The sequence below is a fragment of the Limanda limanda genome, chromosome 11 (genome assembly GCF_963576545.1).
Source record: "Limanda limanda chromosome 11, fLimLim1.1, whole genome shotgun sequence".
NCBI lineage: Eukaryota > Metazoa > Chordata > Actinopteri > Pleuronectiformes > Pleuronectidae > Limanda > Limanda limanda.
Window position 1 is genome coordinate 5,766,081 of NC_083646.1, and position 24,468 is coordinate 5,790,548.

Below are 24,468 nucleotides of genomic sequence, written 5' to 3' on the forward strand. Positions count from 1 at the left end.
ACATTTACAATTTAGGAGCCTAAAGCTTTGAGGTTTGAGGAATGGAAACACTGGAAAACATCATCTTTGCATCAAAAGCGATGTGTTTTTTCACCTTTCTCCGGGCAGTGGGTTGCCACTGGGAAGGTTTGGTACTGGAGGATGACCTCCATGGTCCAGTTGAGTCCGTCTCTCTCTCTGCTCAGCTCCTTCTCCGTCTCTCCAAGTCGTTCTTCTCCTGCCGCAGCTGCAGATTCTGAGCTGCTGCATTTTGCATGTTCCGCTCTGACGTGAGGGATGTCGCTGCACAACAGAAAAAAATGTACTGTCTCACTCTCAGTCAGTCAGGGTCAAAGTGCAGTGGAGAGCAGGGACAGACGGACGGACTCATTTCTGAGGACGATGGCAACCGACACCAGGACGACGCAGATGATCCCAAACGCTGCTGTCACCAGGAGCAGCAGAATGTGCAGAAGTTTCGTCCCTGTTTCTAGAAGAAGAACAAAAAACAATCAAGTTATTAAGTTAATTGAAATATCATGTATATAGATGTCAAATAAAAATTCTAAGTTATTTTTGTTTAACACCTTCATTCTTTTTACCTGCATTTATTTTCTCCTCATGTAAAGTGATCGTCTTCTTCTCATGTTCATATTCTTTTTATTTGTATTCATATGATTCTGTCTTCTTATCACTTGTATTTATTGATGGTTCTTTTCGATGTGAATGAGTTTCCTGTGTCTTTCAAAGCAATTTGTAAACCCTATAAAAAAGGTTAAAATTATAGCGGAAAAATACAAATATATGAAATGTCTTTGTGGCTACAGATTGTCACGTTTTATTGGTATAAATTGGAATATATATATAAATGGAAACAGCCACGTTAAGTAAAATCTGTAGTGAAGTGCAATACCTTAGCATCAGATTCCTCAAGTGGAATAAAAACTTCAGAATATAAGACTTTCACTTACTGTCAGTCTTGGAAGATGCTCTGACGTGATTCGGTTCTTGCCCCATTGTTTTCAGTTTTAAGCTAATTGTTGGTGTTAACATGTCAGAGACAGAAGCTGACTGCCTGCAGCCGGATGAATGGGGACGGCCGTCACTGGCTGTGTGGAAACCAGCAGTGAAAACACTGCTTCTCTCCGGTCCACAGCGGCTCAATGCATATTGGCGTTAGTGGGTTGTTGCTGCTGTGGTACGTTGCAAAAAGAGGCGCGGTCCTGACTGTAGTCCGGTTTCAGAGAAGCCAACTGAGGCTGATTTCATGAGCTCCACTTCCTCTTTTTGGGGAGAATGTTGTGAAACAGTCATTTCTTTCTTTTACTTTGGTTGTTATTGGAAAGGTTGCTTTTATTTTGAAGAGCCTATGTTTATTTCTTAACATGTTAATACAAATACTTCATCATATAGCTTCACACCGGTGGTCTGGTTGTATATAAACTGTGTTTAAAGATGGACGTCATGAAGGATCCCCCAAAAGTGAAGCTAAAGCGTCTCAATCGCCCTCTAATGGACATGGAGCTACTAAAAAGTCACATGTCAAATAAAAGAACCAAAGATGGTTTGTGTCATTTCAGATTGTTCTTATCACCCTGATGTTTGTTTAACTGTATATGTTTATGATAAGTTTGATTTGGGTTTTATTTGATGATATAAAAACAAGGGGAAACATTATGATTGACAGCTGAGACTGACTCACAACTAGACTCTGCTGTCAAATGAGATTATCGACACAAGATGGCAGCATCAGTATACAGGACATTTTGTATATATATTTTTGTAAATTACCAAATATTAATTAGTGTGGAAACCAGGTTGTGGCTTCTTGTCTTTACACTTTTCACACATTAAAATATATTCATCCAAATTGATCGTACACAGTAGCTAATAAAAATGCACAAAATCATAGATACATCAAATTAACACTTGCACGCCAAACACCCTTTGTTTTTTACCTTATGTTGTATCCATTATTGTTTTTTGTGTGTTTGCTTGTGCACTTACATTTTCCAAACGCTAGTGGAACAGTTTTGTAAATTTAAATTTGCATGCAAAGTTTGGAACGAGAAAACCCAATATGCTAACTGACTGGAGTCCTGATGAGGGCTTCATGCTCACAGATGAATTTGAGCTGAAATCCATGCCATGATGGGCCCCAGCTGGCTGTCGCATTATGCCCAGGAAATGTCATCGCATATGCACCAGAGTTTTTGACTCTCTCCTGAATCCAGAACCTGCAAACACAGAACATGCTCATCAGTACCTCTAATAACTTTACAGATAATACCAACTAACTCCAATGGCCCTCAATGGGTTTAAGGAAAGCTCAAGTACTCCGACAATCTGCACCCAATTTCTGAACCGATTAATTCCCAGCATAAATAGATCTTCACCAGTTGCAGGCTGCAGGAATTGAATCTGCTTGAATAATAATAATAATAATTTAAATCAAGAACGCCCTCTCGCAAAGTTAAAGAAAGTGAGCGAACATTCCTGGATCCCTACCAAAGGTCTTTGGGGGTTCTCCCCTCACTCATCCCACATCCTTTTGCCAAGTTCTGTGGAAATCCGTCCTGTAGTTTTTAGTTAATCTTGCTTACAAACAGGCAAACCCACAAACAGATGGGTGAAAACATAACCTCAGAGGGAATAACTCTGGCACATTCACAGCACTGATATCTACGAGTGTGTTATTGGCTATTTGACTGCTGGGTCGTTCTCATCAAGTGAGACCTGAAAGATGCTCAGTTTCAATTCTTACCCCAAAGTCTCATTGCGTCCATCAATCCAGATCCACATGTTGTCCTCATTTTTAAGCAATCCCATCCAGTATGCATGATCACTGGTGTAGTAGTACTTGGTGTGCTTATTGATGAATTCCTGAAAGTGATCATCACAAACGTTCACACTTCTTTCATTGACATTAAAATCCCTCCACCTCCCATATGTTTGATTTTACAAAAAAAAATTGTTTCCAGTTGAATTTTGTTTGCAATGTGAATATGCAGCGTTTCTTAACCAGCACAATTTTGCTATGTAATTTAAAAATCTATTTAGAACTCTGTGTTATTGTGGCTTTATGATGATGGAGCTCACCTGCTCTTGTAAACTATCGACAACAAGCAGGTCTGAGACATACTTTTGACAAATTGTTCGTGCTTGCGTCCATGTCTTCCAACGAGGGGGTTGCTCATAAAACAGGTAGCAGTGATCCTGGAACGGGATCCAACTCTCCCGGCATGGCTGACACTCTGTACTCATGAAAGAAGCCGAGAAATAGAAGTTAAATATCACCAATTTAAGTTTGACACACTACAATCGCTGCCATAGTTAAACACAATCGTTTGAGAGGCTTGGCAACGGCTACTGACATTTACACTTTATTATATGAGCATGGCAGATTTGAGCTATTACCGTAAATAAACATATATATCTATATTCTCAGTGTATATCTGTGAGTTTAGGGCTGGACTCACTGTGTGGTTGTACATATAGATATATATAAAGCACTTTGAGTGGTTGTTAAAAAAGCTAAATAAATGCAGTCCCTTTATATACTCACTTTTGTCTGGGCAGAATGTATTGACCTGGAAGTTTTGGAACGTCATGATGACTCTGAGCGTCCTGTTGAGATCATCTCTGTCTCGGGTCAGCAAGTCGGTCTTGTTCGCTAAGATTTCTTTCTCGTTCGCTAAGATTTCTTTCTCCATCATCAGCCTGTGATTTTCCTTCTCGAGGTGGATGACGTTTTCCTTTTCGAGGTGGATGACGTTTTCTGCGACAGCTTCCTGGGCCTTCATGACCCCGAAGACTGCAGTTGTGGTGGGAAAGAAACTGGTCAGTCCAGTGGACAGGTGCTTTACCCCTGAACCTTTTTAAAAATCCTCTCCTACCCATCATTGATTTCCAGGCTTTTGTCATGTGACAGTCCCCTTTTTTTTAATTTGATTTCACCATGGATTTGGCTTACTATCAAGCCAACTCCAAAATACAACATCAAAACAAATAAAATAATTATCGTTCTTATTATCAACATAACAATTATGATACCCTATTATACCCTTTATTTGATAACAATATGTCCCACTTTCCAACTCGTTTCTTTTCAGAGAACTGGACCTTTACTGTCTGGATTTAAAGACGCAGCCAACTATCTGCTCTCTAATGTCAAATTGTCCTGAAACGCAGCAGCAGATAAGGTTGTAAAATGTTTCCTCCTTACTGACAACAACATTTTAAACTGAAAATTCTGAAAATGTGGTGTCCCTGACATTTATTGACCTGTTGCCAATGCCGATACCGAATCTGACATACAAATGTAACCAGGATTGATACTGTGTTGATGGTCAGAGTAAGTTAGGATTGCTTACATGGCCTCTTTTTAATTTATTATGTTTAATGTTGTATCCATTCATATATCAATATCCTTTTTTTCCAAATTTACTTTAAACTGCTCCTGTTCATTGAGGGCAGCTGGAGCCATGGTTTCTGTTTAACTGAAAATAACATAAATATATATAACTGTGACTAATAACCTTTAAGTCTCTGTAAGTTGATTTTAATTGTAAGTGCACCAAAATTGACTGATTCCAATGGCTGCTGAGGAATCCGTGTAAAGATGTATGGTATTGTTTAGAAAATACTGTGCAGGAGGAAGTGGACACTTCCACATTACTGATCCAAAGTCAACGGTAAAATACAGTTTACAAAAGGCTGAGCTCACTCACGCATCTCTTATTTTTTTGTGTTTCCCAGATGTGATGTAAACTGCGTCATTAAAAACTCAGTCTGTTGAAATCAAACTCACTGTAGATGATGACGCCGATGCACGCGATGAGCAGGACGCAGAGAATCCCCAAACACACCAGCAGCAGGACAAAGTGCCGGGAGTGTGCCGCTGCTGCTCCTCCAGCTGCTGCTCCTCCTGCTGCTACTGTTCCTCCAGCTGCTTTGACTGACGGAAGTGAAAATATTCCTTTCATTTTCAACATTATTATGGATACACCTGTGACCTGGGTATATTCTGACACTTCATATGACTTCCATATATTATTGTCTTTTAAAGCAACACCATAACTTTTTTTTATAGCAGATACAATAAAATGGGTTTGATGGTTCAGTAACTGACTCTGGAGAATGTTCCCTCTTTCATCCTCACTCCCCCCCTCCCCCTGAACACCTATTAGGCGCTCTATGTATTAAAAGTTACAAAGCGACACATATACGGCAAAAGCCCAAACATTCAAGGTTGATGTGAAAATGTTTTGGAAAGTTCAGGAGGAGCAAATTTAGTTTTATTTTCAGACTTTGCAACATCACATTTGAATAATTCAAATTGGCACTTTTCTTCCATAACTTACTCGTTACAGTCGCTGCAGGAACTTTAGATTTAACTGTAGAATAAATTGTAGAGTCTTCATCGTTTTCTGGTGGATAAAAAAAACTAAAAGTTTTAAATCTATTGCATGGAAATTTATCAAGTAAGATTTCAGCTTGTTGTTATAGGAGTTTCATAGGAGTCACTTACCTTTCTGAGGACTACCACCGTTTTTGAAAACCACAGTAGCATAATTGAGTTCTTCCTCCATCCTTAAACTCTGTTCATCGTCGTATTTGTATCAGTGCAGAGAAGGAGAGCAGGTTTGTTCAAATTAACTTTAACGGATGCTTGAAAGGCTCGACTGAACAACAACAGCTCCGCCCTACCTCATAGAGAACCAACGAGGTTCCTCTTCATTCAGGACCTAACACGTAAACTTTTGTTTCTCAATTTGCATATGACATGTTCTTACTGGACGAAGCTGCAGCTTGTTTTGTGATTACACACGGTGTGAGTTGTCCCTTCACAGTTGCAAGTCTGTAACTAAGGAAGTTACCAAAGTCAGTATTTTGTCATGTTTTTTATTCAGCAAAGCAGGTTCGTTAGCTTACAGTGTTCTGGACCTTTGACCAGCAAATTCTAATCAGGCCATTATTGGTTCACAGTGAATATTCTTTGGCAAATTTCAAAAGATCCCATGTTGCACTTTTGCATTTGAATAAAGTTGGAAAGTTGACCGACCTGTTTGAATGTCTGTGTCAGTCCGATTTAGGGAAATAGAAAAAAAATGACCAAACCGATTTGCCGGTGGTTTTGACCCAGTTGCAAACCACAGCTGCAGTTAACCCGAGGTTTTCAAAGAATTTCATCTTTGACTTCGACAGACTGCTGGTCGCCAGTTTATTCAAAGTTTATATATGTTAAACGTATCATATGTCCAAGTTGCACCAATGTCAATAGTGCCCTTCCATATTTTCAGTTTGTGCTCCACATACAGACAGACAGACATTCGTGGAATCAGTAGCTAGATAGATAGATAATAAACAAAATTGACATTAAAAGGTAAATTTTCTTCCTTATCTTCTTCATTTAGTATAAACAAAACAATGTTTGTAGGACCAGACCCTTTGAATAAATGTGTAAAACACAAATGAGTGAACAAAAAAGCAAGTTTCTAGCGGCTTTATATTTCCTTTTTATTTGAACAGAAACTGCTTCCTAATCCGGTTTGTTTAAGGCTCTTGTTTCTCAGATACAGCGTTTCAGCATGCCGCAACACAACCTTTTCCAGTTGGCCAGCTCATCGGCACGACACTTAGAGCACAAGGCCCTCGTTGCAAGTCCATTGCTCCTTCTATCCAGTACCTAGTGGAGAAAGAAAAGATTCAGATGAGAAGATTCACACCATTCCCAGCAAATTATAAGCAACTTTAACTTAGCTTAGCTTAGCCTGAAGACTTGAAACCATAGACTGTACACAGAGATAAATGATGTGCCTCCACTTCCTCCCACTATTCAGAAATCAGGAGGAAACATGAACGCTGCCATCCGGCACATTTGGAGACATTTGGTGTACAGCTGCAACATGTAACTTCACCACTAGATGTCACTAAATTCCACACACTGAACCTTTAACGTGTACTTTGACTTTTTTAGTTTGGTTCATGTTCCATCCACTAACACGGAGGAGGCGGGGTTTAGGAACTATGCTGCAGCCAGCCACCATGTCACGATCAAGATGCTTTGGCTTCTTACATAGGGAGCCAATGTTTCAGAGGTGAAACGTTGCCTTCTGTTAACCTCCAAGGTGTGAGGGCGGGGGGGACGAATAAAACATTTACTTCGTGTGGCTTCGCTGGGACTGAATCATCCGCTTGTTCGGGGTAATGATAACTTGTCTGAGCTGGGGCCAGGCTCGTTCTTATTGAAATGACATATGGAGAAACGTTTGATTAGTGTGTTTTTACTGGAAAGTGACGTTGGTTCCATCCACCCACATCCAAGTGCCCGCGTCCTTCTTCCTCATCAATCCAATCCAATAGGCGTGATTTTCATCATTAGAGGCCAAAGTGGGGTTGTTGATGAATTCCTACATTTGTGAGACAGTTGTGAGAGAAGTCATCTGTCATGTGTCCACAATGATACGACAATAATCATCGAGAAAGTGAAATACAGATGAAAATACAGATGCAAGAAACAGGAACATTAAAAAATTATCAGTCAGGGTTAGAGACACGTGAAATAAAATTAGAAACAATAAAAAATTGCAAATGGAATTTCATTTACACAATTATAAAGTATGTCTTAACTCTAAATATTCAAACAAATCATCTTTTGTGTTCACACTTTTGAACACCATGTATCTCCACCTCTAGTTTCTAAGTATATTTATTCGTGTCCGTTTTAAAGTACTTCATGTAACTGGCTAGCTGGAATTACAAGTTAATCTCAAATAAAGATTTTACTCAGTACTCATATTATCTTATTTTATGGTATAATATGGTATGATATCGTATCTTACTAGCCTCATTGTGGTACTTGTAGTAAAGTAAACGACCTGAGCACATCCTCCAGCCCTGATCCATGAGGACAGAGGTGCGTGTAAGTGAAATCGATAGAATCGGTCTTGCCTGTTCCTCCAAGCTTTCAATCACCACCAGATCTGCCTCCTCTGCTCTGCAGAAGTCACGACTGTTCAGCCAATTCTTCAAAGGTTGATGATTATTATGTTCAGAAAAAAGGTAGCAGCTTGTTTGAAAAGGAATCCAGCCGCCCAGACAAGTTCTACACACTGTCAGACAAGAGTCAAGCAACACAATTATAGTCATAACCATAGCTGTTTACTGTATACATCAAAATATATATACAATGCATTATATAATATATATAATTTTCATTGAAATCCCTTGTGTAGATTTTGCATAAACCCTCTGACAAACAAAGCGACCAACACACAGTAGTGAAAACACACTGTCCTGGACGAGGGTGATAAAATCAAGAGGATAAAAACTAACATTTACAATTTAGGAGCCTAAAGCTTTGAGGTTTGAGGAATAGAAACACGGGAAAACATCATCTTTGCATCAAAAGCGAGGTGTTTTTTCACCTTTCTCCGGGCAGTGGGTTGCCACTGGGAAGGTTTGGTACTGGAGGATGACCTCCATGGTCCAGTTGAGTCCGTCTCTCTCTCTGCTCAGCTCCTTGCTCCGTCTCTCCAAGTCGTTCTTCTCCTGCCGCAGCTGCAGATTCTGAGCTGCTGCATTTTGCATGTGTCGCTCTGACGAGAGGGATGTCGCTGCAGAACAGGAAAGATTTACTGTCTGAATCTCAGTCAGTGAGGGTCAAAGTGCAGTGGAGAGCAGGGACAGACGGACGGACTCACTTCTGAGGACGATGGCGACCGACACCAGGACGATGCAGATGATCCCAAACGCTGCTGTCACCAGGAGCAGCAGAGTGTGCAGAAGTTTCGTCCCTGTTTCTAGAAGAAGAAAAACAAACAATCAAGATATTAAGTTAATTGAAATTCTGATGATACTGGGTTGGTTTATAGATGTCAAATAAAAATTCTAAGTTATTTTTGTTTTAACACCTTCATTCTTTTTACCTGCATTTACTTTCTCCTCATGTACAGGGATCGACTTCTTCTCATGTTCATATTCTTTTTATTTGTATTTATATGATTCTGTCTTCTTATCACTTGTATTTATTGATTGTTCTTTTCGATGTGAATGAGTTTCCTGTGTCTTTCAAAGCACTTTGTAAACCCCGTTTTCAAACGTGCTATATAAAAAAGGTTAAAATTATAACGGAAAAATACAAATATATGAAATGTCTTTGTGGCTACAGATTGTCACGTTATATTGGTATAAATTGGAATATAGATAAATGGAAACAGCCAAGTTAAGTCAAATCTGTAGTGAAGTGCAATACCTGAGCATCAGGTTCCTCAAGTAGAATAAAAACTTCAGAATATAAGACTTACAGTTACCGTCAGTCTTGGAAGATGCTCTGACGTTTTTGCCCCATTGTTTTCAGTTGTAAGGTAATTTGTTGGTGTTAACATGTCAGAGACAGAAGCTGACTGCCTGTAGCCGGTTGAATGGGGACGGCCGTCACTGGCTGTGTGGAAACCAGCAGTGAAAACACAGCTTCTCTCCGGTCCAAAGCGGATCAATGCATATTGGCGTTAGTGGGTTGTTGCTGCTGTGGTACGTTGCAAAAAGAGGCGTGGTCCTGACTGTAGTCCGGTTTCAGAGAAGCCAACTGAGGCTGATTTCATGAGCTCCACTTCCTCTTTTTGGGGAGAATGTTGTGAAACAGTAATTTCTTTCTTTTACTTTGGTTGTTATTGGAAAGGTTGCTTTTATTTTGAAGAGCCCATGTTTATTTCTTAATATGTTAATACAAATACTATACATATAGCATCACATCGGTGGTCTGGCTGTATATAGACTGTGTATAAAGATGGGCGTCATGAAGGATCCCCTAAAAGTGAAGCCAAAGCGTCTCATTCACCCTCTAATGGACATGGAGCTACTAAAAAGTCACATGTCAAATAAAAGAACCAAAGATGGTTTCTGTCATTTCAGATTGTTCTTATCACACTGATGTTTGTTTAACTGTATATGTTTATGATAAGTTTGATTTGGGTTTTTATTTGATGATATAAAAACAAGGGGAAACATTTTGAATGACAGCTGAGACTGACTCACGACTAGACTCTGCTGTCAAATGAGGTTATCGACACAAGATGGCAGCATCAGCATGCAGGACATTTTGTATAAATACATTTGTAAATGACCAGATATTAATTAGTGTGCAAACAAGGTTGTGACTTCTTGTCTTCACACTTTTCACACATTAAAATATATTCATCCAAATTGATCGTACACAGTAGCTAATAAAAATGCATGTTTACACAAAATCATAGATACATAAAAATAACAGTTGCACGCCAAACACCCTTTGGTTTTTTCCTTATGTTGTATCCATTATTGTTTTTTGTGTGTTTCGTGTGCACTTACATTTTCCAAACACTGGTGGAACAGTTTTGTAAATTTCAATTTGCATGCAAAGTTTGGAACAAGAAAACCCAATATGCTAACTGACTGGAGTCCTGATGAGGGCTTCATGCTCACAGATGAGTTTGTTCTCCATTATACACCCTGATGGGCCCCGGCTGGCTGTCGCATTATGCCCAGGGAATGTCATCGCACAGCTACCAGTGTTTTTGACTCTCTCCTGAATCCAGTACCTGCAAACACAGAACATGCTCATCAGTACCTCTAATAACTTTACAGATAATACCAACTAACTCCAATGGCCCTCAATGTGTCAAAGGAAAACTCAAGTACTCTGACAATCTGCACCTAATTTATGAACCAATACATCCCATCATAAATAGATCTTTACCAGTTGCTGGCTGCAGGACTTTGTCCTCGGTTTATTAAGTATTCCCCAGGAAATCAAGGAATATGTTCAAGAACGCCCTCTCGCAATGTCAAAGAAAGTGAGAGAACATTCCTGGATCCCTACCAAAGTTCTTTGGGGGTTCTCCCCTCACTCATCCCACATCCTTTTGCCAAGTTCTGTGGAAATCCGTCCTGTTGTTTTTAGTTAATCTTGCTTACAAACAGGCAAACCCACAAACAGATGGGTGAAAACATAACCTCAGAGGGAATAACTCTGACACATTCACAGGACTGATATCTACGAGTGTGTTATTGGCTATTTGACTGCTGGACCGTTCTCGTCATGTGAGACCTGAAAGATGCTCAGTTTCAATTCTTACCCCAAAGTCTCATTGCGTCCATCAAGCCAGATCCACTTCTTGTCCCCATTTTGACGCAATCCCATCCAATATGCATGATTCTTGTCGAAGTAGTACTTGGTGTGCTTATTGATGAATTCCTGAAAGTGATCATTAAAAACTTTCACACTTCTTTCATTGATAGTGAGATAACATTAAAATCCCTCCACCTCCCATATGTTTGATTTTACAAAACACAATTGTTTCCAGTTGTATTTTGTTTGCAATGTGAATATGCAGCATTTCTTAAACAGCACAATTTTGCTATGCAATTTAAAAATCTATTTAAATCTCTGTGTTATTGTGGCTTAATGACGATGGAGCTCACCTGCTCTTGTAAACTGTCGACAACAAGCAGGTCTGCAACATTGTTTCGACAAATTGTTCGTGCCTTTGTCCATGTCTTCCAACGAGGGGGTTGGTCATAAAACAGGTAGCAGTGATCCTGGAACGGGATCCAACTCTCCCGGCATGGCTGACACGCTGTACTCATGAAAGAAGTTAAGTTTGACGCATTACAATCGCTGCCATAGTTAAACACAATCATTTGAGAGGCTTGGCAACGGCTACTGACATTTACACTTTATTATATGAGCATGGCAGATTTGAGCTATTACCTTAAATAAACAAATATATCTATATTCTCAGTGTATATCTGTGAGTTAAGGGCTGGACTCACTGTGTGGTTGTACATATAGATATATATATAAAGCACTTGTTATTAAGAAAGCTAAATAAATACAGTCCCTTTATATACTCACTTTTGTCCGGGCAGAATTTATTGACTGGGACATTTTTGAACGTCATGATGACTCCGAGCGTCCTGTTGAGATCATCTCTGTCTCGGGTCAGCACGTCGGTCTCGTTCGCTAAGATTTCTTTCTCCATCATCAGCTGGTAATTTTCCTTCTCGAGCTGGATGACGTTTTCTGCGACAGCTTCCTGGGCCTTCATGACCCCGAAGACTGCAGTGGTGGTGGGAAAGAGACTGGTCAGTCCAGTGGACACAGGTGGAGAAATATTCTCTTTCATTATCCCACGTGCTTTTAAATTGATCATATTTACTGTTGTACCCATTCATCTATCAATTACGTTTTTTTCCGATTTTACTTTAAACTGCTCCTATTGAATGAGGGCGGCTGGAGCAATGGTTTCTGTCTAACTGAAAATTTGACAATAATATTAATTAGATAACTGTGACTAATAACCCTTAAGTCTCTGTAAGTTGATTTTAATTGTAAGTGCACCAAAATTGACTGATTCCAATGGCTGCTGAGGAATCCGTGTAAAGATGTATGGTATTGTTTAGAAAATACTGTGCAGGAGGAAGTGGACACTTCAACATTACTGATCCAAAGTCAACAGTAAAATACAGTTCACAAAAAGCTGAGCTCACTCACACATCTCTTCTTTTTTTGTGTTTCCCAGACGTGATGTGAGCTGCGACATTAAAAACTCAGTCTGTTGAAATCAAACTCACTGTAGATGATGACACCGATGCACGCGATGAGCAGGACGCAGAGAATCCCCAAACACACCAGCAGCAGGACAAAGTGCCGGGAGTGTGCTGCTGCTGCTCCTCCTCCTGCTGCTCCTCCACCTGCTTTTACTGACGGTAGTGAAAATATTCCAAGTCATTTTCAACATTATTATGGATATACCTGTGACCTGTGTATATTCTGACCCTCCATATGACTTAAAAAAAAGTAGCGTCTCGATTGAAAAGGAATCCAGCCGCCCAGACAAGTTCTACACACTGTCAGACAAGAGTCAAGCAACACAATAATAGTCAAAACCATAGCAGATACAGTAATATGGGTTGTGATGGATCGGTAACTTTGACTATGTAGAATGTTCCCTCTTTCATCCTCTACCCCCCCCCCCCCCCCCCCCGAACACCTATTCTTGCTCTATGTATTAAAAGTTACACAGCGACACATATACGGCAAAAGCCCAAACATTCAAGGTTGATGTGAAAATGTTTTAGGAAGTTCAGGAGGAGCAAATTTAGATTTATTTTCAGACATTGCAACATCACATTCTAAAAAGTCACAAATTGGCACTTTTCTCCCATCACTTACTTGTTACAGTCGCTGCAGGAACTTTTGATTTAACTGTTGAATAAATTGTAGAGTCTTCATCGTTTTCTGGTTGATAGAAAAAACAAAAAGTTTGAAATATATTGCATGGAAATTTAACAAGTAATATTTATAATTGTTGTTAAGTAGTGAGGTTAAATATTGAGTTGGTTCGTTCTATCAATTCATTTCATAGGAGTCATTTACCTTTCTGAGGACTACCACCATTTTTGAAAACCACAGAAGCATAATTGAGTTCTTCCTCCATTCTTAAACTCTGTTCTTCGCCTTCTTTGTGTCAGTGCAGAGAAGGAGAGCAGGTTTGTTCAAATGAACTTTAACAGATGCTTGAAAGGCTTGACCGAACAACAACACCTCCGCACTACTTAATAGAGAACAAACGAGGTTCCTCTACCTTCAGCACCAAACACGTAAACTTTTGTTTCTCAATTTGCTTGTGACATGTTCTTATTGGACGAAGCTGCAGCTGGTTTTGAGGTCAATGATTACACACGGTGTGAGGTGTCCCTTCTCAGTTGCACGTCTGTAACTGAGGAAGTTACCAAAGTCAGTATTTTGTCATGTTTTTTATTCAGCAAAGCGGGTTCGTTAGCTCACAGTTTCCTGGACCTTTGACCAGCAAATTCTAATCAGGCCATTATTGGTTCACAGTGAATATTCTTTGGCAAATTTCAAAAGATCCCATGTTGCACTTTTGCATTTGAATAAAGTTGGAAAGTTGACTGACCTGTTTGAATGTCTGTGTCGGTCTGATTTAGGGAAATAGAAAAAAAAAGATTTTGGACTGAATGTGTGGTTGTACATATAGATATATATATATCACTTTGAGTGGTTGTTAAGAAAGCTAAATATATGCAGTCCTTTTATATACTCACTTTTGTCTGGGCAGAATGTATCGACTGGGAAGTTTTGGAACGTCATGATGACTCCGAGCGTCCTGTTGAGATCATCTCTGTCTCGGGTCAGCACCTCGGTCTCGTTCGCTAAGATTTCTTTCTCGAACATCATCAGCTGATGAATTTCCTCGGTCTCGTTCGCTAAGATTTCTTTCTCCCTCATCAGCTGATGAATTTCCTTCTCGAGGTGGATGACGTTTTCTGCGACAGCTTCCTGGGCCTTCATGACCCCGAAGACTGCAGTGGTGGTGGGAAAGAGACTGGTCAGTCCAGTGGACAGGTGGTTTACCCCTGAACCTTTTTAAAAATCCTCTCCTACCCATCACTGATTTCCAGGCTTTTGTCATGTGACAGTCTCATTTTGTTTATTTGATTTCACCATGGAGTTGGCTTACAATCAAGCCAACTCCAAAATACATCAAAAGCTAAGCTATAACAACATCAAAACAGACATTTATTGACCGATTGCCAATGCCGATATCGAATCTGACATAAAAACGTTACCAGGATTGATACTGTGTTGGTCGTCAGAGTAAGTTAGGATTGCTAACATGGCCTCTTTTTAATTTATTATGTTTACTGTTGTACCCATTCATCTATCAATTACCTTTTTTTTTTTACTTTAAACTGCTCCTATTAAATGATGGAGGCTGGAGCCAGGGTTTCTGTTTAACTGAAAATTTGAAAATAATATAAATATATATAACTGTGACTAATAACCTTTAAGTCTCTGTAAGTTGATTTTAATTGTAAGTGCGACAAAATTGACTGATTCCAATGGCTGCTGAGGAATCCGTGTAAAGATGTATGGTATTGTTTAGAAAATACTGTGCAGGAGGAAGTGGACACTTCAACATTACTGATCCAAAGTCAACGGTAAAATACAGTTCACAAAAAGCTGAGCTCACCTACGCATCTCTTCTTTTTTTGTGTTTCCCAGATGTGATGTAAACTGCGTCATTAAAAACTCAGTCTGTTGAAATCAAACTCACTGTAGATGATGACACCGATGCACGAGATGAGCAGGACGCAGAGAATCCCCAAACACACCAGCAGCAGGACAAAGTGCCGGGAGTGAGCTGCTGCTCCTCCTCCTGCTGCTCCTCCAGCTGCTGCTCCTCCTGCTGCTCCTCCTCCAGCTGCTGCTGCTGCTCCTCCACCTGCCGCTGCTCCACCTGCTCCTCCTCCTGCTCCTCTTCCAGCTGCTCCTCCTCCTGCTGCTGCTCCTCCTGCTGCTCCTCCAGCTCGTTTGACTGACGGAAGTGAAAATATTCCAATTCATTTTCAACATTATTATGGATATACCTGTGACCTGTGTATATTCTGACCCTCCATATGGCTTAAAAAAAAGTAGCAGCTCGATTGAAAAGGAATCCAGCCGCCCAGACAAGTTCTACACACTGTCAGACATGAGTCAAGCAACACAGTAATAGTCATAACCATAGCAGATACAGTAATATGGGTTTGATGGTTCAGTTACTGACTGTGGAGAATGTTCCCTCTTTCATCCTCTACCCCCCCCCCCCCCCCGAACACCTATTCTTGCTCTATGTATTAAAAGTTACACAGCGGCACTTATAAGGCAAAAGCCCAAACCTTCAAGGTTGATGTGAAAATGTTTTAGAAAGTTCAGGAGGAGCAAATTTAGTTTTATTTTCAGACTTTGCAACATCACATATGAAACATTCAAATTGGCACTTTTCTAACTAACTTGTTACAGTCGCTGCAGGAACTTTAGATTTAACTGTAGAATAAATTGTAGAGTCTTCATCGTTTTCTGGTTGATAAAAAAAAATGAAAGTTTTAAATCTATTGCATGGAAATTTATCAAGTGAGATTTCTAATTGTTGTTATAGGAGTTTCAAAGTAGTCACTTACCTTTATGAGGACTACAACCATTTTTGAAAACTAGAGTATTATAATAGTTTTCTTCCTCCATCCTTAAACTCCGTTCATCGTCGTATTTGTGTCGGTGCAGAGAAGGAGAGCAGGTTTGTTCTAATGAACTTTAAGGGATGCTTGAAAGGCTTGACCGAACAAAAACAACTCCGCCCTACCTCATAGAGAACCAACGAGGTTCCTCTTCCTTCAGCACCTAACACGTAAACTTTTGTTTTGTCAACTTGCATGTGACATGTTTTTACTGCACGAAGCTGCAGCTTGTTTTGTGATTACACACGGTGTGATTGTCCCTTCTCAGTTGCAAGTCTGTTACTGAGGAAGTTACCAAAGTCAGTATTTTGTCATGTTTTTTATTCAGCAAAGCAGGTTAGTTAGCTCACAGTGTCCTGGACCTTTGACCAGCAAATTCTAATCAGGCCATTATTTGTTCACAGTGAATATTCTTTGGCAAATTTCAAAAGATCCCATGTTGCACTTTTTCATTTGAATAAAGTTGGAAAGTTGACCGACCTGTTTGAATGTTTGTGTCAGTCCGATTTAGGTAAATAGAAAAAAAATGATCAAACCGATCTGCCGGTGGTTTTGACCCAGTTGCAAACCACCGCTGCAGTTAACCCGAGGTTTTCAAAGATTTTCATCTTTGAGTTCGACAGACTGCTGGTCGCCAGTTTATTCAAAGTTTATATATGTTGAACATATCATGTCCAAGTTGCACCAATTTCAATAGTGCCCTTCCCTATTTACAGTTTGTGCTCCACATACAGACAGACAGACATTCGTGGAATCAAAGTTGACATTAAAAGGTACATTTTTTTTCTCATCTTTTTCATTTGGTATTAACAAAACAATGTTTGTATGACCAGACCCTTTGAATAAATGTGTAAAACACAAATGAGTGAAAAAAAAGTCAAGTTTCTTGCGGCTTTATATTTCATTTTTATTTGTCACGAGTTAAATAACCAATTTGAACAGAAACTGCTTCCTAATCCGGTTTGTTTAAGGCTCTTGTTTCACAGATCCAGCGTTTCAGCATGCAACACTACGACTGGTTCCAGTTGGCCAGCTCATCGGCACGAGGTAAACTTAGAGCACAAGGCCCTCGGTGCAACAGTCATTTCCTTCTTTTACTTTGGTTGATATTGGACAGGGTGCTTTTATTTTGAAGAGCCCATGTTTATTTCTTAATATGTTAATACAAATACTTCATCATATAGCTTCACACCGGTGGTCTGGTTGTATATAGACTGTGTATAAAGATGGACGTCATGAAGAATCCCCCAAAAGTGATGCTAAAGCGTCTCAATCGTCCTCTAATGGCCATTGAGCTACTAAAAAGTCACATGTCAAATAAAAGAACCAAAGATGGGTTGTGTCATTTCAGATTGTTCTTATCAGACTGATGTTTGTTTAACTGTATATGTTTATGATAAGTTTGATTTGGGTTTTTATTTGATGATATAAAAACAAGGGGAAACATTGTGATTGACAGCTGAGACTGACTCACAACTAGACTCTGCTGTCAAATGAGATATCAACACAAGATGGCAGCATCAGCATGCAGGACATTTTGTATATATATTTTTGTAAATGACCAAATATTAATTATTGTGGAAACCAGGTTGTGGCTTCTTGTCTTTACACTTTTCACACATTAAAATATATTCATCCAAATTGATCGTACACAGTAGCTAATAAAAATGCATGTTTACACAAAATCATAGATACATAAAATGAACACTTGCACGCCAAACACCCTTTGTTTTCTTCCTTATGTTGTATCCATTATTGTTTTTTGTGTTTTTTGTGTGCACTTAGATTTTCCAAACGCTGGTAGAACAGTTTTGTAAATTTAAATTTGCATGCAAAGTTTGGAACGAGAAAACCCAATATGCTAACTGACTGGAGTCCTGATGAGGGCTTCATGCTCACAGATGAATTTGAGGTGAAATCCATCCCCTGATGGACCCCAGCTGGCTGTCGCATCATACCCAGGGAATGTCATCGCATATCCACCAGAGTTTTTGACTCTCTCCTGATTCCAGAACCTGCAAACACAGGACATGCTCATCAGTACCTCTAATAACTTTACAGATAATACCAACTAACTCCAATGGCCCTCAATGGGTCAAAGGAAAACTCAAGTACTCCGACAATCTGCACCTAATTTATGAACCAATACATCCCATCATAAATAGATCTTTACCAGTTGCTGGCTGCAGGAATTTAATTTGCCTGAATAATAATAATAATAATTTTGTTCAAGAACGCCCTCTCTCAAAGTTAAAGAAAGTGAGAGAACATTCCTGGATCCCTACCAAAGTTCTTTGGGGGTTCTCCCCTCACTCATCCCACATCCTTTTGCCAAGTTCTGTAGAAATCCGTCCTGTAGTTTTTAGTTAATCTTGCTTACAAACAGGCAAACCCACAAACAGATGGGTGAAAACATAACCTCAGAGGGAATAACTCTGACACATTCACAGGACTGATATCTACGAGTGTGTTATTGGTTATTTGACTGCTGGGCCGTTCTCGTCATGTGAGACCTGAAAGATGCTCAGTTTCAATTCTTACCCCAAAGTCTCATTGCGTCCATCAAGCCAGATCCACTTGTTGTCCTCATTTTTACGCAATCCCATCCAGTATGCATGATCATTGGTGAAGTACCACTTGGTGTGCTTATTGATGAATTCCTGAAGGTGATCATCACAAACTTTCACACTTCTTTTATTGACAGTGAGAAAACATTAGAATCCATCCACCTCCCATATGTTTGATTTTACAAAAAACAATTGTTTCCAGTTGAATTTTGTTTGCAATGTGAATATGCAGCGTTTCTTAACCAGCACAATTTCGCTATGCAATTTAAAAATCTATTTAGAACTCTGTGTTATTGTGGCTTAATGACGATGGAGCTCACCTGCTCTTGTAAACTGTCGACAACAACCAGGTCTGCGACATTGTTTTGACAAATTGTTCGTGCTTGCGTCCATGTCTTCCAGGGAGCGTCTTGCTCATAAAACAGGTAGCAGTGATCCTGGAATGGCTTCCAACTCTCCCGGCATGGCTGACACTCTGTACTCATGAAAGAAGCCGAGAAATAGAAGTTAAATATCACCAATTTAAGTTTGACGCATTACAATCGCTGCCATAGTTAAACACAATCGTTTGAGACGCTTGGCAATGGCTACTGACATTTACACTTTATTATATGAGCATGGCAGATTTTAGCAATTACCTTAAATAAACAAATATATCGTTATTCTTAGTGTATATCTGTGAGTTTAGGGCTGGACTCACTGTGTGGTTGTACATATAGATATATATAAAGCACTCTGAGTGGTTGTTAAGAAAGCTAAACAAATGAAGTCCCTTTATATACTCACTTTTGTCTGGGCAGAATGTGTTGACTGGGAAGTTTTGGAACGTCATGATGACTCCGAGCGTCCTGTTGAGATCATCTCTGTCTCGGGTCAGCACCTCGGTCTCGTTCGCTAAGATTTCTTTCTCCATCATCAGCTGATGAATTTCTTCGGTCTTGTTTGCTAAAATTTCTTTCTTGAACATCATCAGCTGATGAATTTCCTTGGTCTCATTTGCTAAGATTTCTTTCTCCATCATCAGCCTGTGATTTTCCTTCTGGAGGTGGATGACGTTTTCCTTCTCGAGGTGGATGACGTTTTCTGCGTCAACTTCCTGGGCCTTCATGACCCCGAAGACTGCAGTGGTGGTGGGAAAGAGACTGGTCAGTCTAGTTGACATGTGCTTTACCCCTGAACCTTTTTAAAAATCCTCTCCTACCCATCATTGATTTTCAGGCTTTTGTCAAGTGGCAGTCTCTTTTTGTTTATTTGATTTCACCATGGAGTTGGCTTACAATCAAGCCAACTCCAAAATACATCAAAAGCTAAGCTATAACAACATCAAAACAAATTAAAGAATTATCGTTATTATTATCAACATAACAATTATTTATGATACCCTATTATACCCTTTATTTGAAAACAATATGTCCCACTTTCCAACTCGTTCTTTTCAGAGAACTGGACCTTTAGTGTCTGGATTTAAAGACGCAGCCAACTATCTGCTCTCTAATGTCAAATTGTCCTGAAAAGCAGCAGCAAATAAGGTTTTAAAATGTTTCCTCCTTATTGACAACATCATTTTAAACTGAAAATTCTGAAAATGTGTCGTCCCCGACATTTATTGACCTATTGCCAATGCCGATTTCGAATCTGACATAAAAATGTTACCAGGATTGATACTGTGTTGATCGTAAGAGTAAGTAAGGAATGCTTACATGGCCTCTTTTTAATTTGTTATGTTTACTGTTGTACCCATTCATATATTAATTACCTTTTTTTCCAATTTTACTTTAAACTGCTCCTATTGAATGAGGGCGGCTGGAGCCATGGTTTCTGTTTAACTGAAAATTTGAAAATAATGTAAATATATATAACTGTGACTAATAACCTTTATATGGAAGCCCATTTCCGCCACTGTGATGAAAAAAAAAAAAATTGGTATCTCATTATTATGAGATACTATCTCATAATTATGACTTAGCATCTCATTATTATGAGATACTATCTCATAATTATGACTTAGCATCTCATTATTATGAGATAGTATCTCATTATTATGACTTAGTATCTCATAATTATGACTTAGCATCTCATTATTATGACTTAGTATCTCATTATTATGAGATACTATCTCATAATTATGACTTAGCATCTCATTATTATGAGATAGTATCTCATTATTATGACTTAGTATCTCATAATTATGACTTAGCATCTCATTATTATGACTTAGTATCTCATTATTATGAGATAGTATCTCATAATTATGACTTAGCATCTCATTATTATGAGATACTGACTGCAGGGTCTGTCATGCGAGTCTGCGTGTGTGTGTGTGTGTGTGTGTGTGTGTGTGTGTGTGTGTGTGTGTGTGTGTGTGTGTGTGTGTGTGTGTGTGTGTGTGTGTGTGTGTGTGTGTGTGTGTGTATGCTTGTCTCTATTCCTCTTCACTAAAACTGATAATCACATGTATTTTTTAGTAATTATTCGATGATGACCGATCAAGACTTCGGATCGCTCCGTCACTTTAACGCTGACGGTCCTGTACTGTGCGCGTCACGTTACATCTCACGTTACGAAACACATGTTTAAACACCGTGTGCACGTAGTCCCCAGCTCCACACAACACGTGTTTCATGAACTCAAACAAACACAAAGTAAACATCAGTCCTGTACGTGTCCTAATAACTTGTGATCGGTGCTGGTGTTTATTGTTAAAGTGTGAAGTGAGCGCGGGTCAGAGGGAAGTGAGGCGGAAGCAGAGTCCGACACACACAAGACAACCGGACTTTTAAAGAGCGTCTGTTCTGATCCTGGAGCAGCGCTTGTTATAATTATTCAGCGGCAGCACATCGCTAAGACAATGAACGGAGCAGAAAACATGGATCGATCCTGTTATGTCTCTGTATCGATGCACAGTCGCCCACTTCCGCGAGTAAGGCTGCTGTCCCCGCATCCGCTCAGCCTCGGGTTCCCTGCTCTGTGGCGCCCGCCCACAATCCGTATCTCATAATAATGACTTAGTATCTCATTATTATCTGAGATAGCATCTCATAATAATGACTTAGCATCTCATAATTATGACTTAGCATCTCATAATTATGAGATACTATCTCATAATAATGAGATACTATCTCATAATTATGACTTAGTGTCTGACTGTGGGCGGGTTGCAGCAGAGCAGGTGAGCAGTGGTAGAGAGGCTGGGAACTCAGTGAAGTAAAGTTAAGGTTTGAGTTAAAGATAACTACGCCCGCCACTGTAACAGAAATACAACATTTGACTTGCATGACAGACCCTGCAGTCAGTATCTCATAATAATGAGATGCTAAGTCATAATTATGAGATATTATGTCATAATAATGAGATACTATCTCATAATAATGAGAAGCTAAGTCATAATTTTGAGATACTATCTCATAATAAAGAGATGTTAAGTCATAATTATGAGATGCTAAGTCATAATTATGAGTTACTATCTTATAATAATGAGATGCTAAGTCATAATTATGAGATAGTATCTCATAATAATGAGATGCTAAGTCATAATTATGAGATGCTAAGTCATAATAATGAGATGCTATCTCATAATAATGAGATGTTAAGTCATAATTATGAGATACTATCTCATAATAATGAGATGTTAAGTCATAATTATGAGATACTATCTCATAATAATGAGATACTAAGTCATAATAATGAGATGCTAAGTCATAATTATGAGATACTATCATAATAATGAGATACTAAGTCATAATAATGAGATGCTAAGTCATAATTATGAGATACTATCTCATAATAATGAGATGCTAAGTCATAATTATGAGATACTATCTCATAATAATGAGATACTAAGTCATAATTATGAGATACTAAGTCATAATAATGAGATACTATCTCATAATAATGAGATGCTAAGTCATAATTATGAGATAGTATCTCATAATAATGAGATGCTAAGTCATAATTATGAGATAGTATCTCATAATAATGAGATACCAATTTTTTTTTTTTTTATCACAGTGGCGGAAATGGGCTTCCATACCTTTAAGTCTCTGTAAGTTGATTTTAATTGTAAGTGCACCAAAATTAACTGAATCCAATGGCTGCTGAGGAATCCGTGTAGAGATGTATGGTATTGTTTAGAAAATATTGTGCAGGAGGAAGTGGACACTTCAACATTACTAATCCAAAGTCAACGGTAAAATACAGTTCACAAAAAGCTGAGCTCACTCACGCATCTCTTCTTTTTTTGTGTTTCCCAGACGTGATTAAAAACTCAGTCTGTTGAAATCAAACTCACTGTAGATGATGACACCGATGCACGCCATGAGCAGGACGCAGAGAATCCCCAAACACACCAGCAGCAGGACAAAGTGCCGGGAGTGTGCCGCTGCTGCTCCTCCACCTGCTGCTGCTCCTCCACCTGCTGCTCCTCCACCTCCTGCTGCTCCTCCTGCTCCTCCACCTGCTGCTCCTCCACCTGCTGCTCCTCCACCTGCTGCTGCTCCTCCAGCTGCTTTGACTGACGGAAGTGAAAATATTCCAATTCATTTTCAACATTATTATGGAAATACCTGTGACCTGTGTATATTCTGACTCTCCATATGACTTCTATATATTATTGTCTTTTAAAGCAACACCATAACTTTTTTTTATAGCAGATACAATAAAATGGGTTTTATGGTTCAGTAACTGACTCTGGAGAATGTTCCCTCTTTCATCCTCACTACCACCCCCCCACCCCCCCACCCCCCCAAACACCTATTCTTGCTCTATGTATTAAAAGTTACACAGCGACACATATACGGCAAAACCCCAAAAATTCAAGGTTGATGTGAAAAAGTTTTAGAAAGTTCAGGAGGAGCAAATTAAGATTTATTTTCAGACTTTGCAAAATCACATTTGAAAAATTCAAATTGGCACTTTTCTTCCATAACTTACTTGTTACAGTTGCTGCAGGAACTTTAGATTTAACTGTAGAATAAATTGAAGAGTCCTCAACATTTTCTGGTGGATAAAAAAAACTAAAAGTTTTAAATCTGTTGCATGGAAATTTATCAAGTAAGATTTATGCTTGTTGTTATAGGAGTTTCATAGGAGTCACTTACCTTTCTGAGGACTACCACCATTTTTGAAAACCACAGAAGCATAATTGAGTTCTTCCTCCATCCTTAAACTCCGTTCATCATCGTATTCGTGTCAGTGCAGAGAAGGAGAGCAGGTTTGTTCAAATGAACTTTGGTGAATGCTTGAAAGCCTTGACGGAACAACAACAACTCCGCCCTACCTCATGGAGAACCAACAAGGTTCCTCTTCCTTCAGCACCTAACACGTAATTTTTGTTTTCTCAATTTGCATATGACATGTTTTTACTGGACGAAGCTGCAGCTTGTTTTGAGCAAAAGTCAATATTTTTGTCTTGTTTTTCATTCAGCAAAGCGGGTTCGTTAGCTCACAGTGTCCTGGTTCTTTGCCCAGCAAATTCTAATCAGGCCATTATTGGCTCACAGTGAATATTCTTTGGCAAATTTCAAAAGATCCCATGTTGCACTTTTGCATTTGAATAAAGTTGGAAAGTTGACCGACCTGTTTGAATGTCTGTGTCAGTCCGATTTAGGGAAATAGAAAACAAATGATCAACCACTGCTGCAGTTAACCTGAGGACGTAGAAGAGGATATTTTCATCTTTGACTGCGACTCCAGTTTATTCAAAGCTTATATATGTTGAACGTATCATATGTCCTAGTTGCACCAAGGTCAATAGTGCCCTTCCCTATTTACAGATGGTGCTCCACATACAGACAGACAGACATTCATGGAATCAGTAGCTAGATAGATAGATAATAAACAAATTTGACATTAAAAGGTCAAT

The 24,468-nt window shown here is 39.2% G+C and overlaps 3 protein-coding genes across 3 annotated transcripts; all 3 read right to left on the reverse strand.

The window, feature by feature from the left end:
* Positions 1-329: 329 nt before the first annotated feature.
* LOC133013873 (C-type lectin domain family 17, member A-like) lies at positions 330-5,570 on the reverse strand. Its single transcript, XM_061080960.1, has 7 exons — positions 5,510-5,570; positions 4,790-4,936; positions 3,545-3,793; positions 3,079-3,233; positions 2,744-2,862; positions 2,068-2,216; positions 330-469 (listed from the first exon to the last, which is right to left on the reverse strand). The coding sequence occupies exons 1-7, from the start codon at positions 5,568-5,570 to the stop codon at positions 330-332; spliced, it is 1,020 nt and encodes a 339-aa protein (XP_060936943.1).
* A 1,086-nt stretch (positions 5,571-6,656) lies between these two features.
* Positions 6,657-12,068, reverse strand: LOC133013874 (C-type lectin domain family 12 member B-like). The gene is made up of 7 exons (XM_061080962.1): positions 11,876-12,068; positions 11,443-11,597; positions 11,097-11,215; positions 10,411-10,559; positions 8,685-8,783; positions 8,409-8,597; positions 6,657-6,667 (listed from the first exon to the last, which is right to left on the reverse strand). The coding sequence occupies exons 1-7, from the start codon at positions 12,066-12,068 to the stop codon at positions 6,657-6,659; spliced, it is 915 nt and encodes a 304-aa protein (XP_060936945.1).
* Positions 12,069-16,960: 4,892 nt separating this feature from the next.
* Positions 16,961-23,765, reverse strand: LOC133013876 (C-type lectin domain family 12 member B-like). The gene is given in 6 exon segments (XM_061080965.1): positions 16,961-17,093; positions 18,583-18,701; positions 18,929-19,083; positions 19,395-19,727; positions 22,897-23,001; positions 23,705-23,765. Coding segments are annotated over 6 exon segments (873 nt in total). The 3' UTR covers positions 16,961-16,993.
* Between the last annotated feature and the right edge of the window lie 703 nt (positions 23,766-24,468).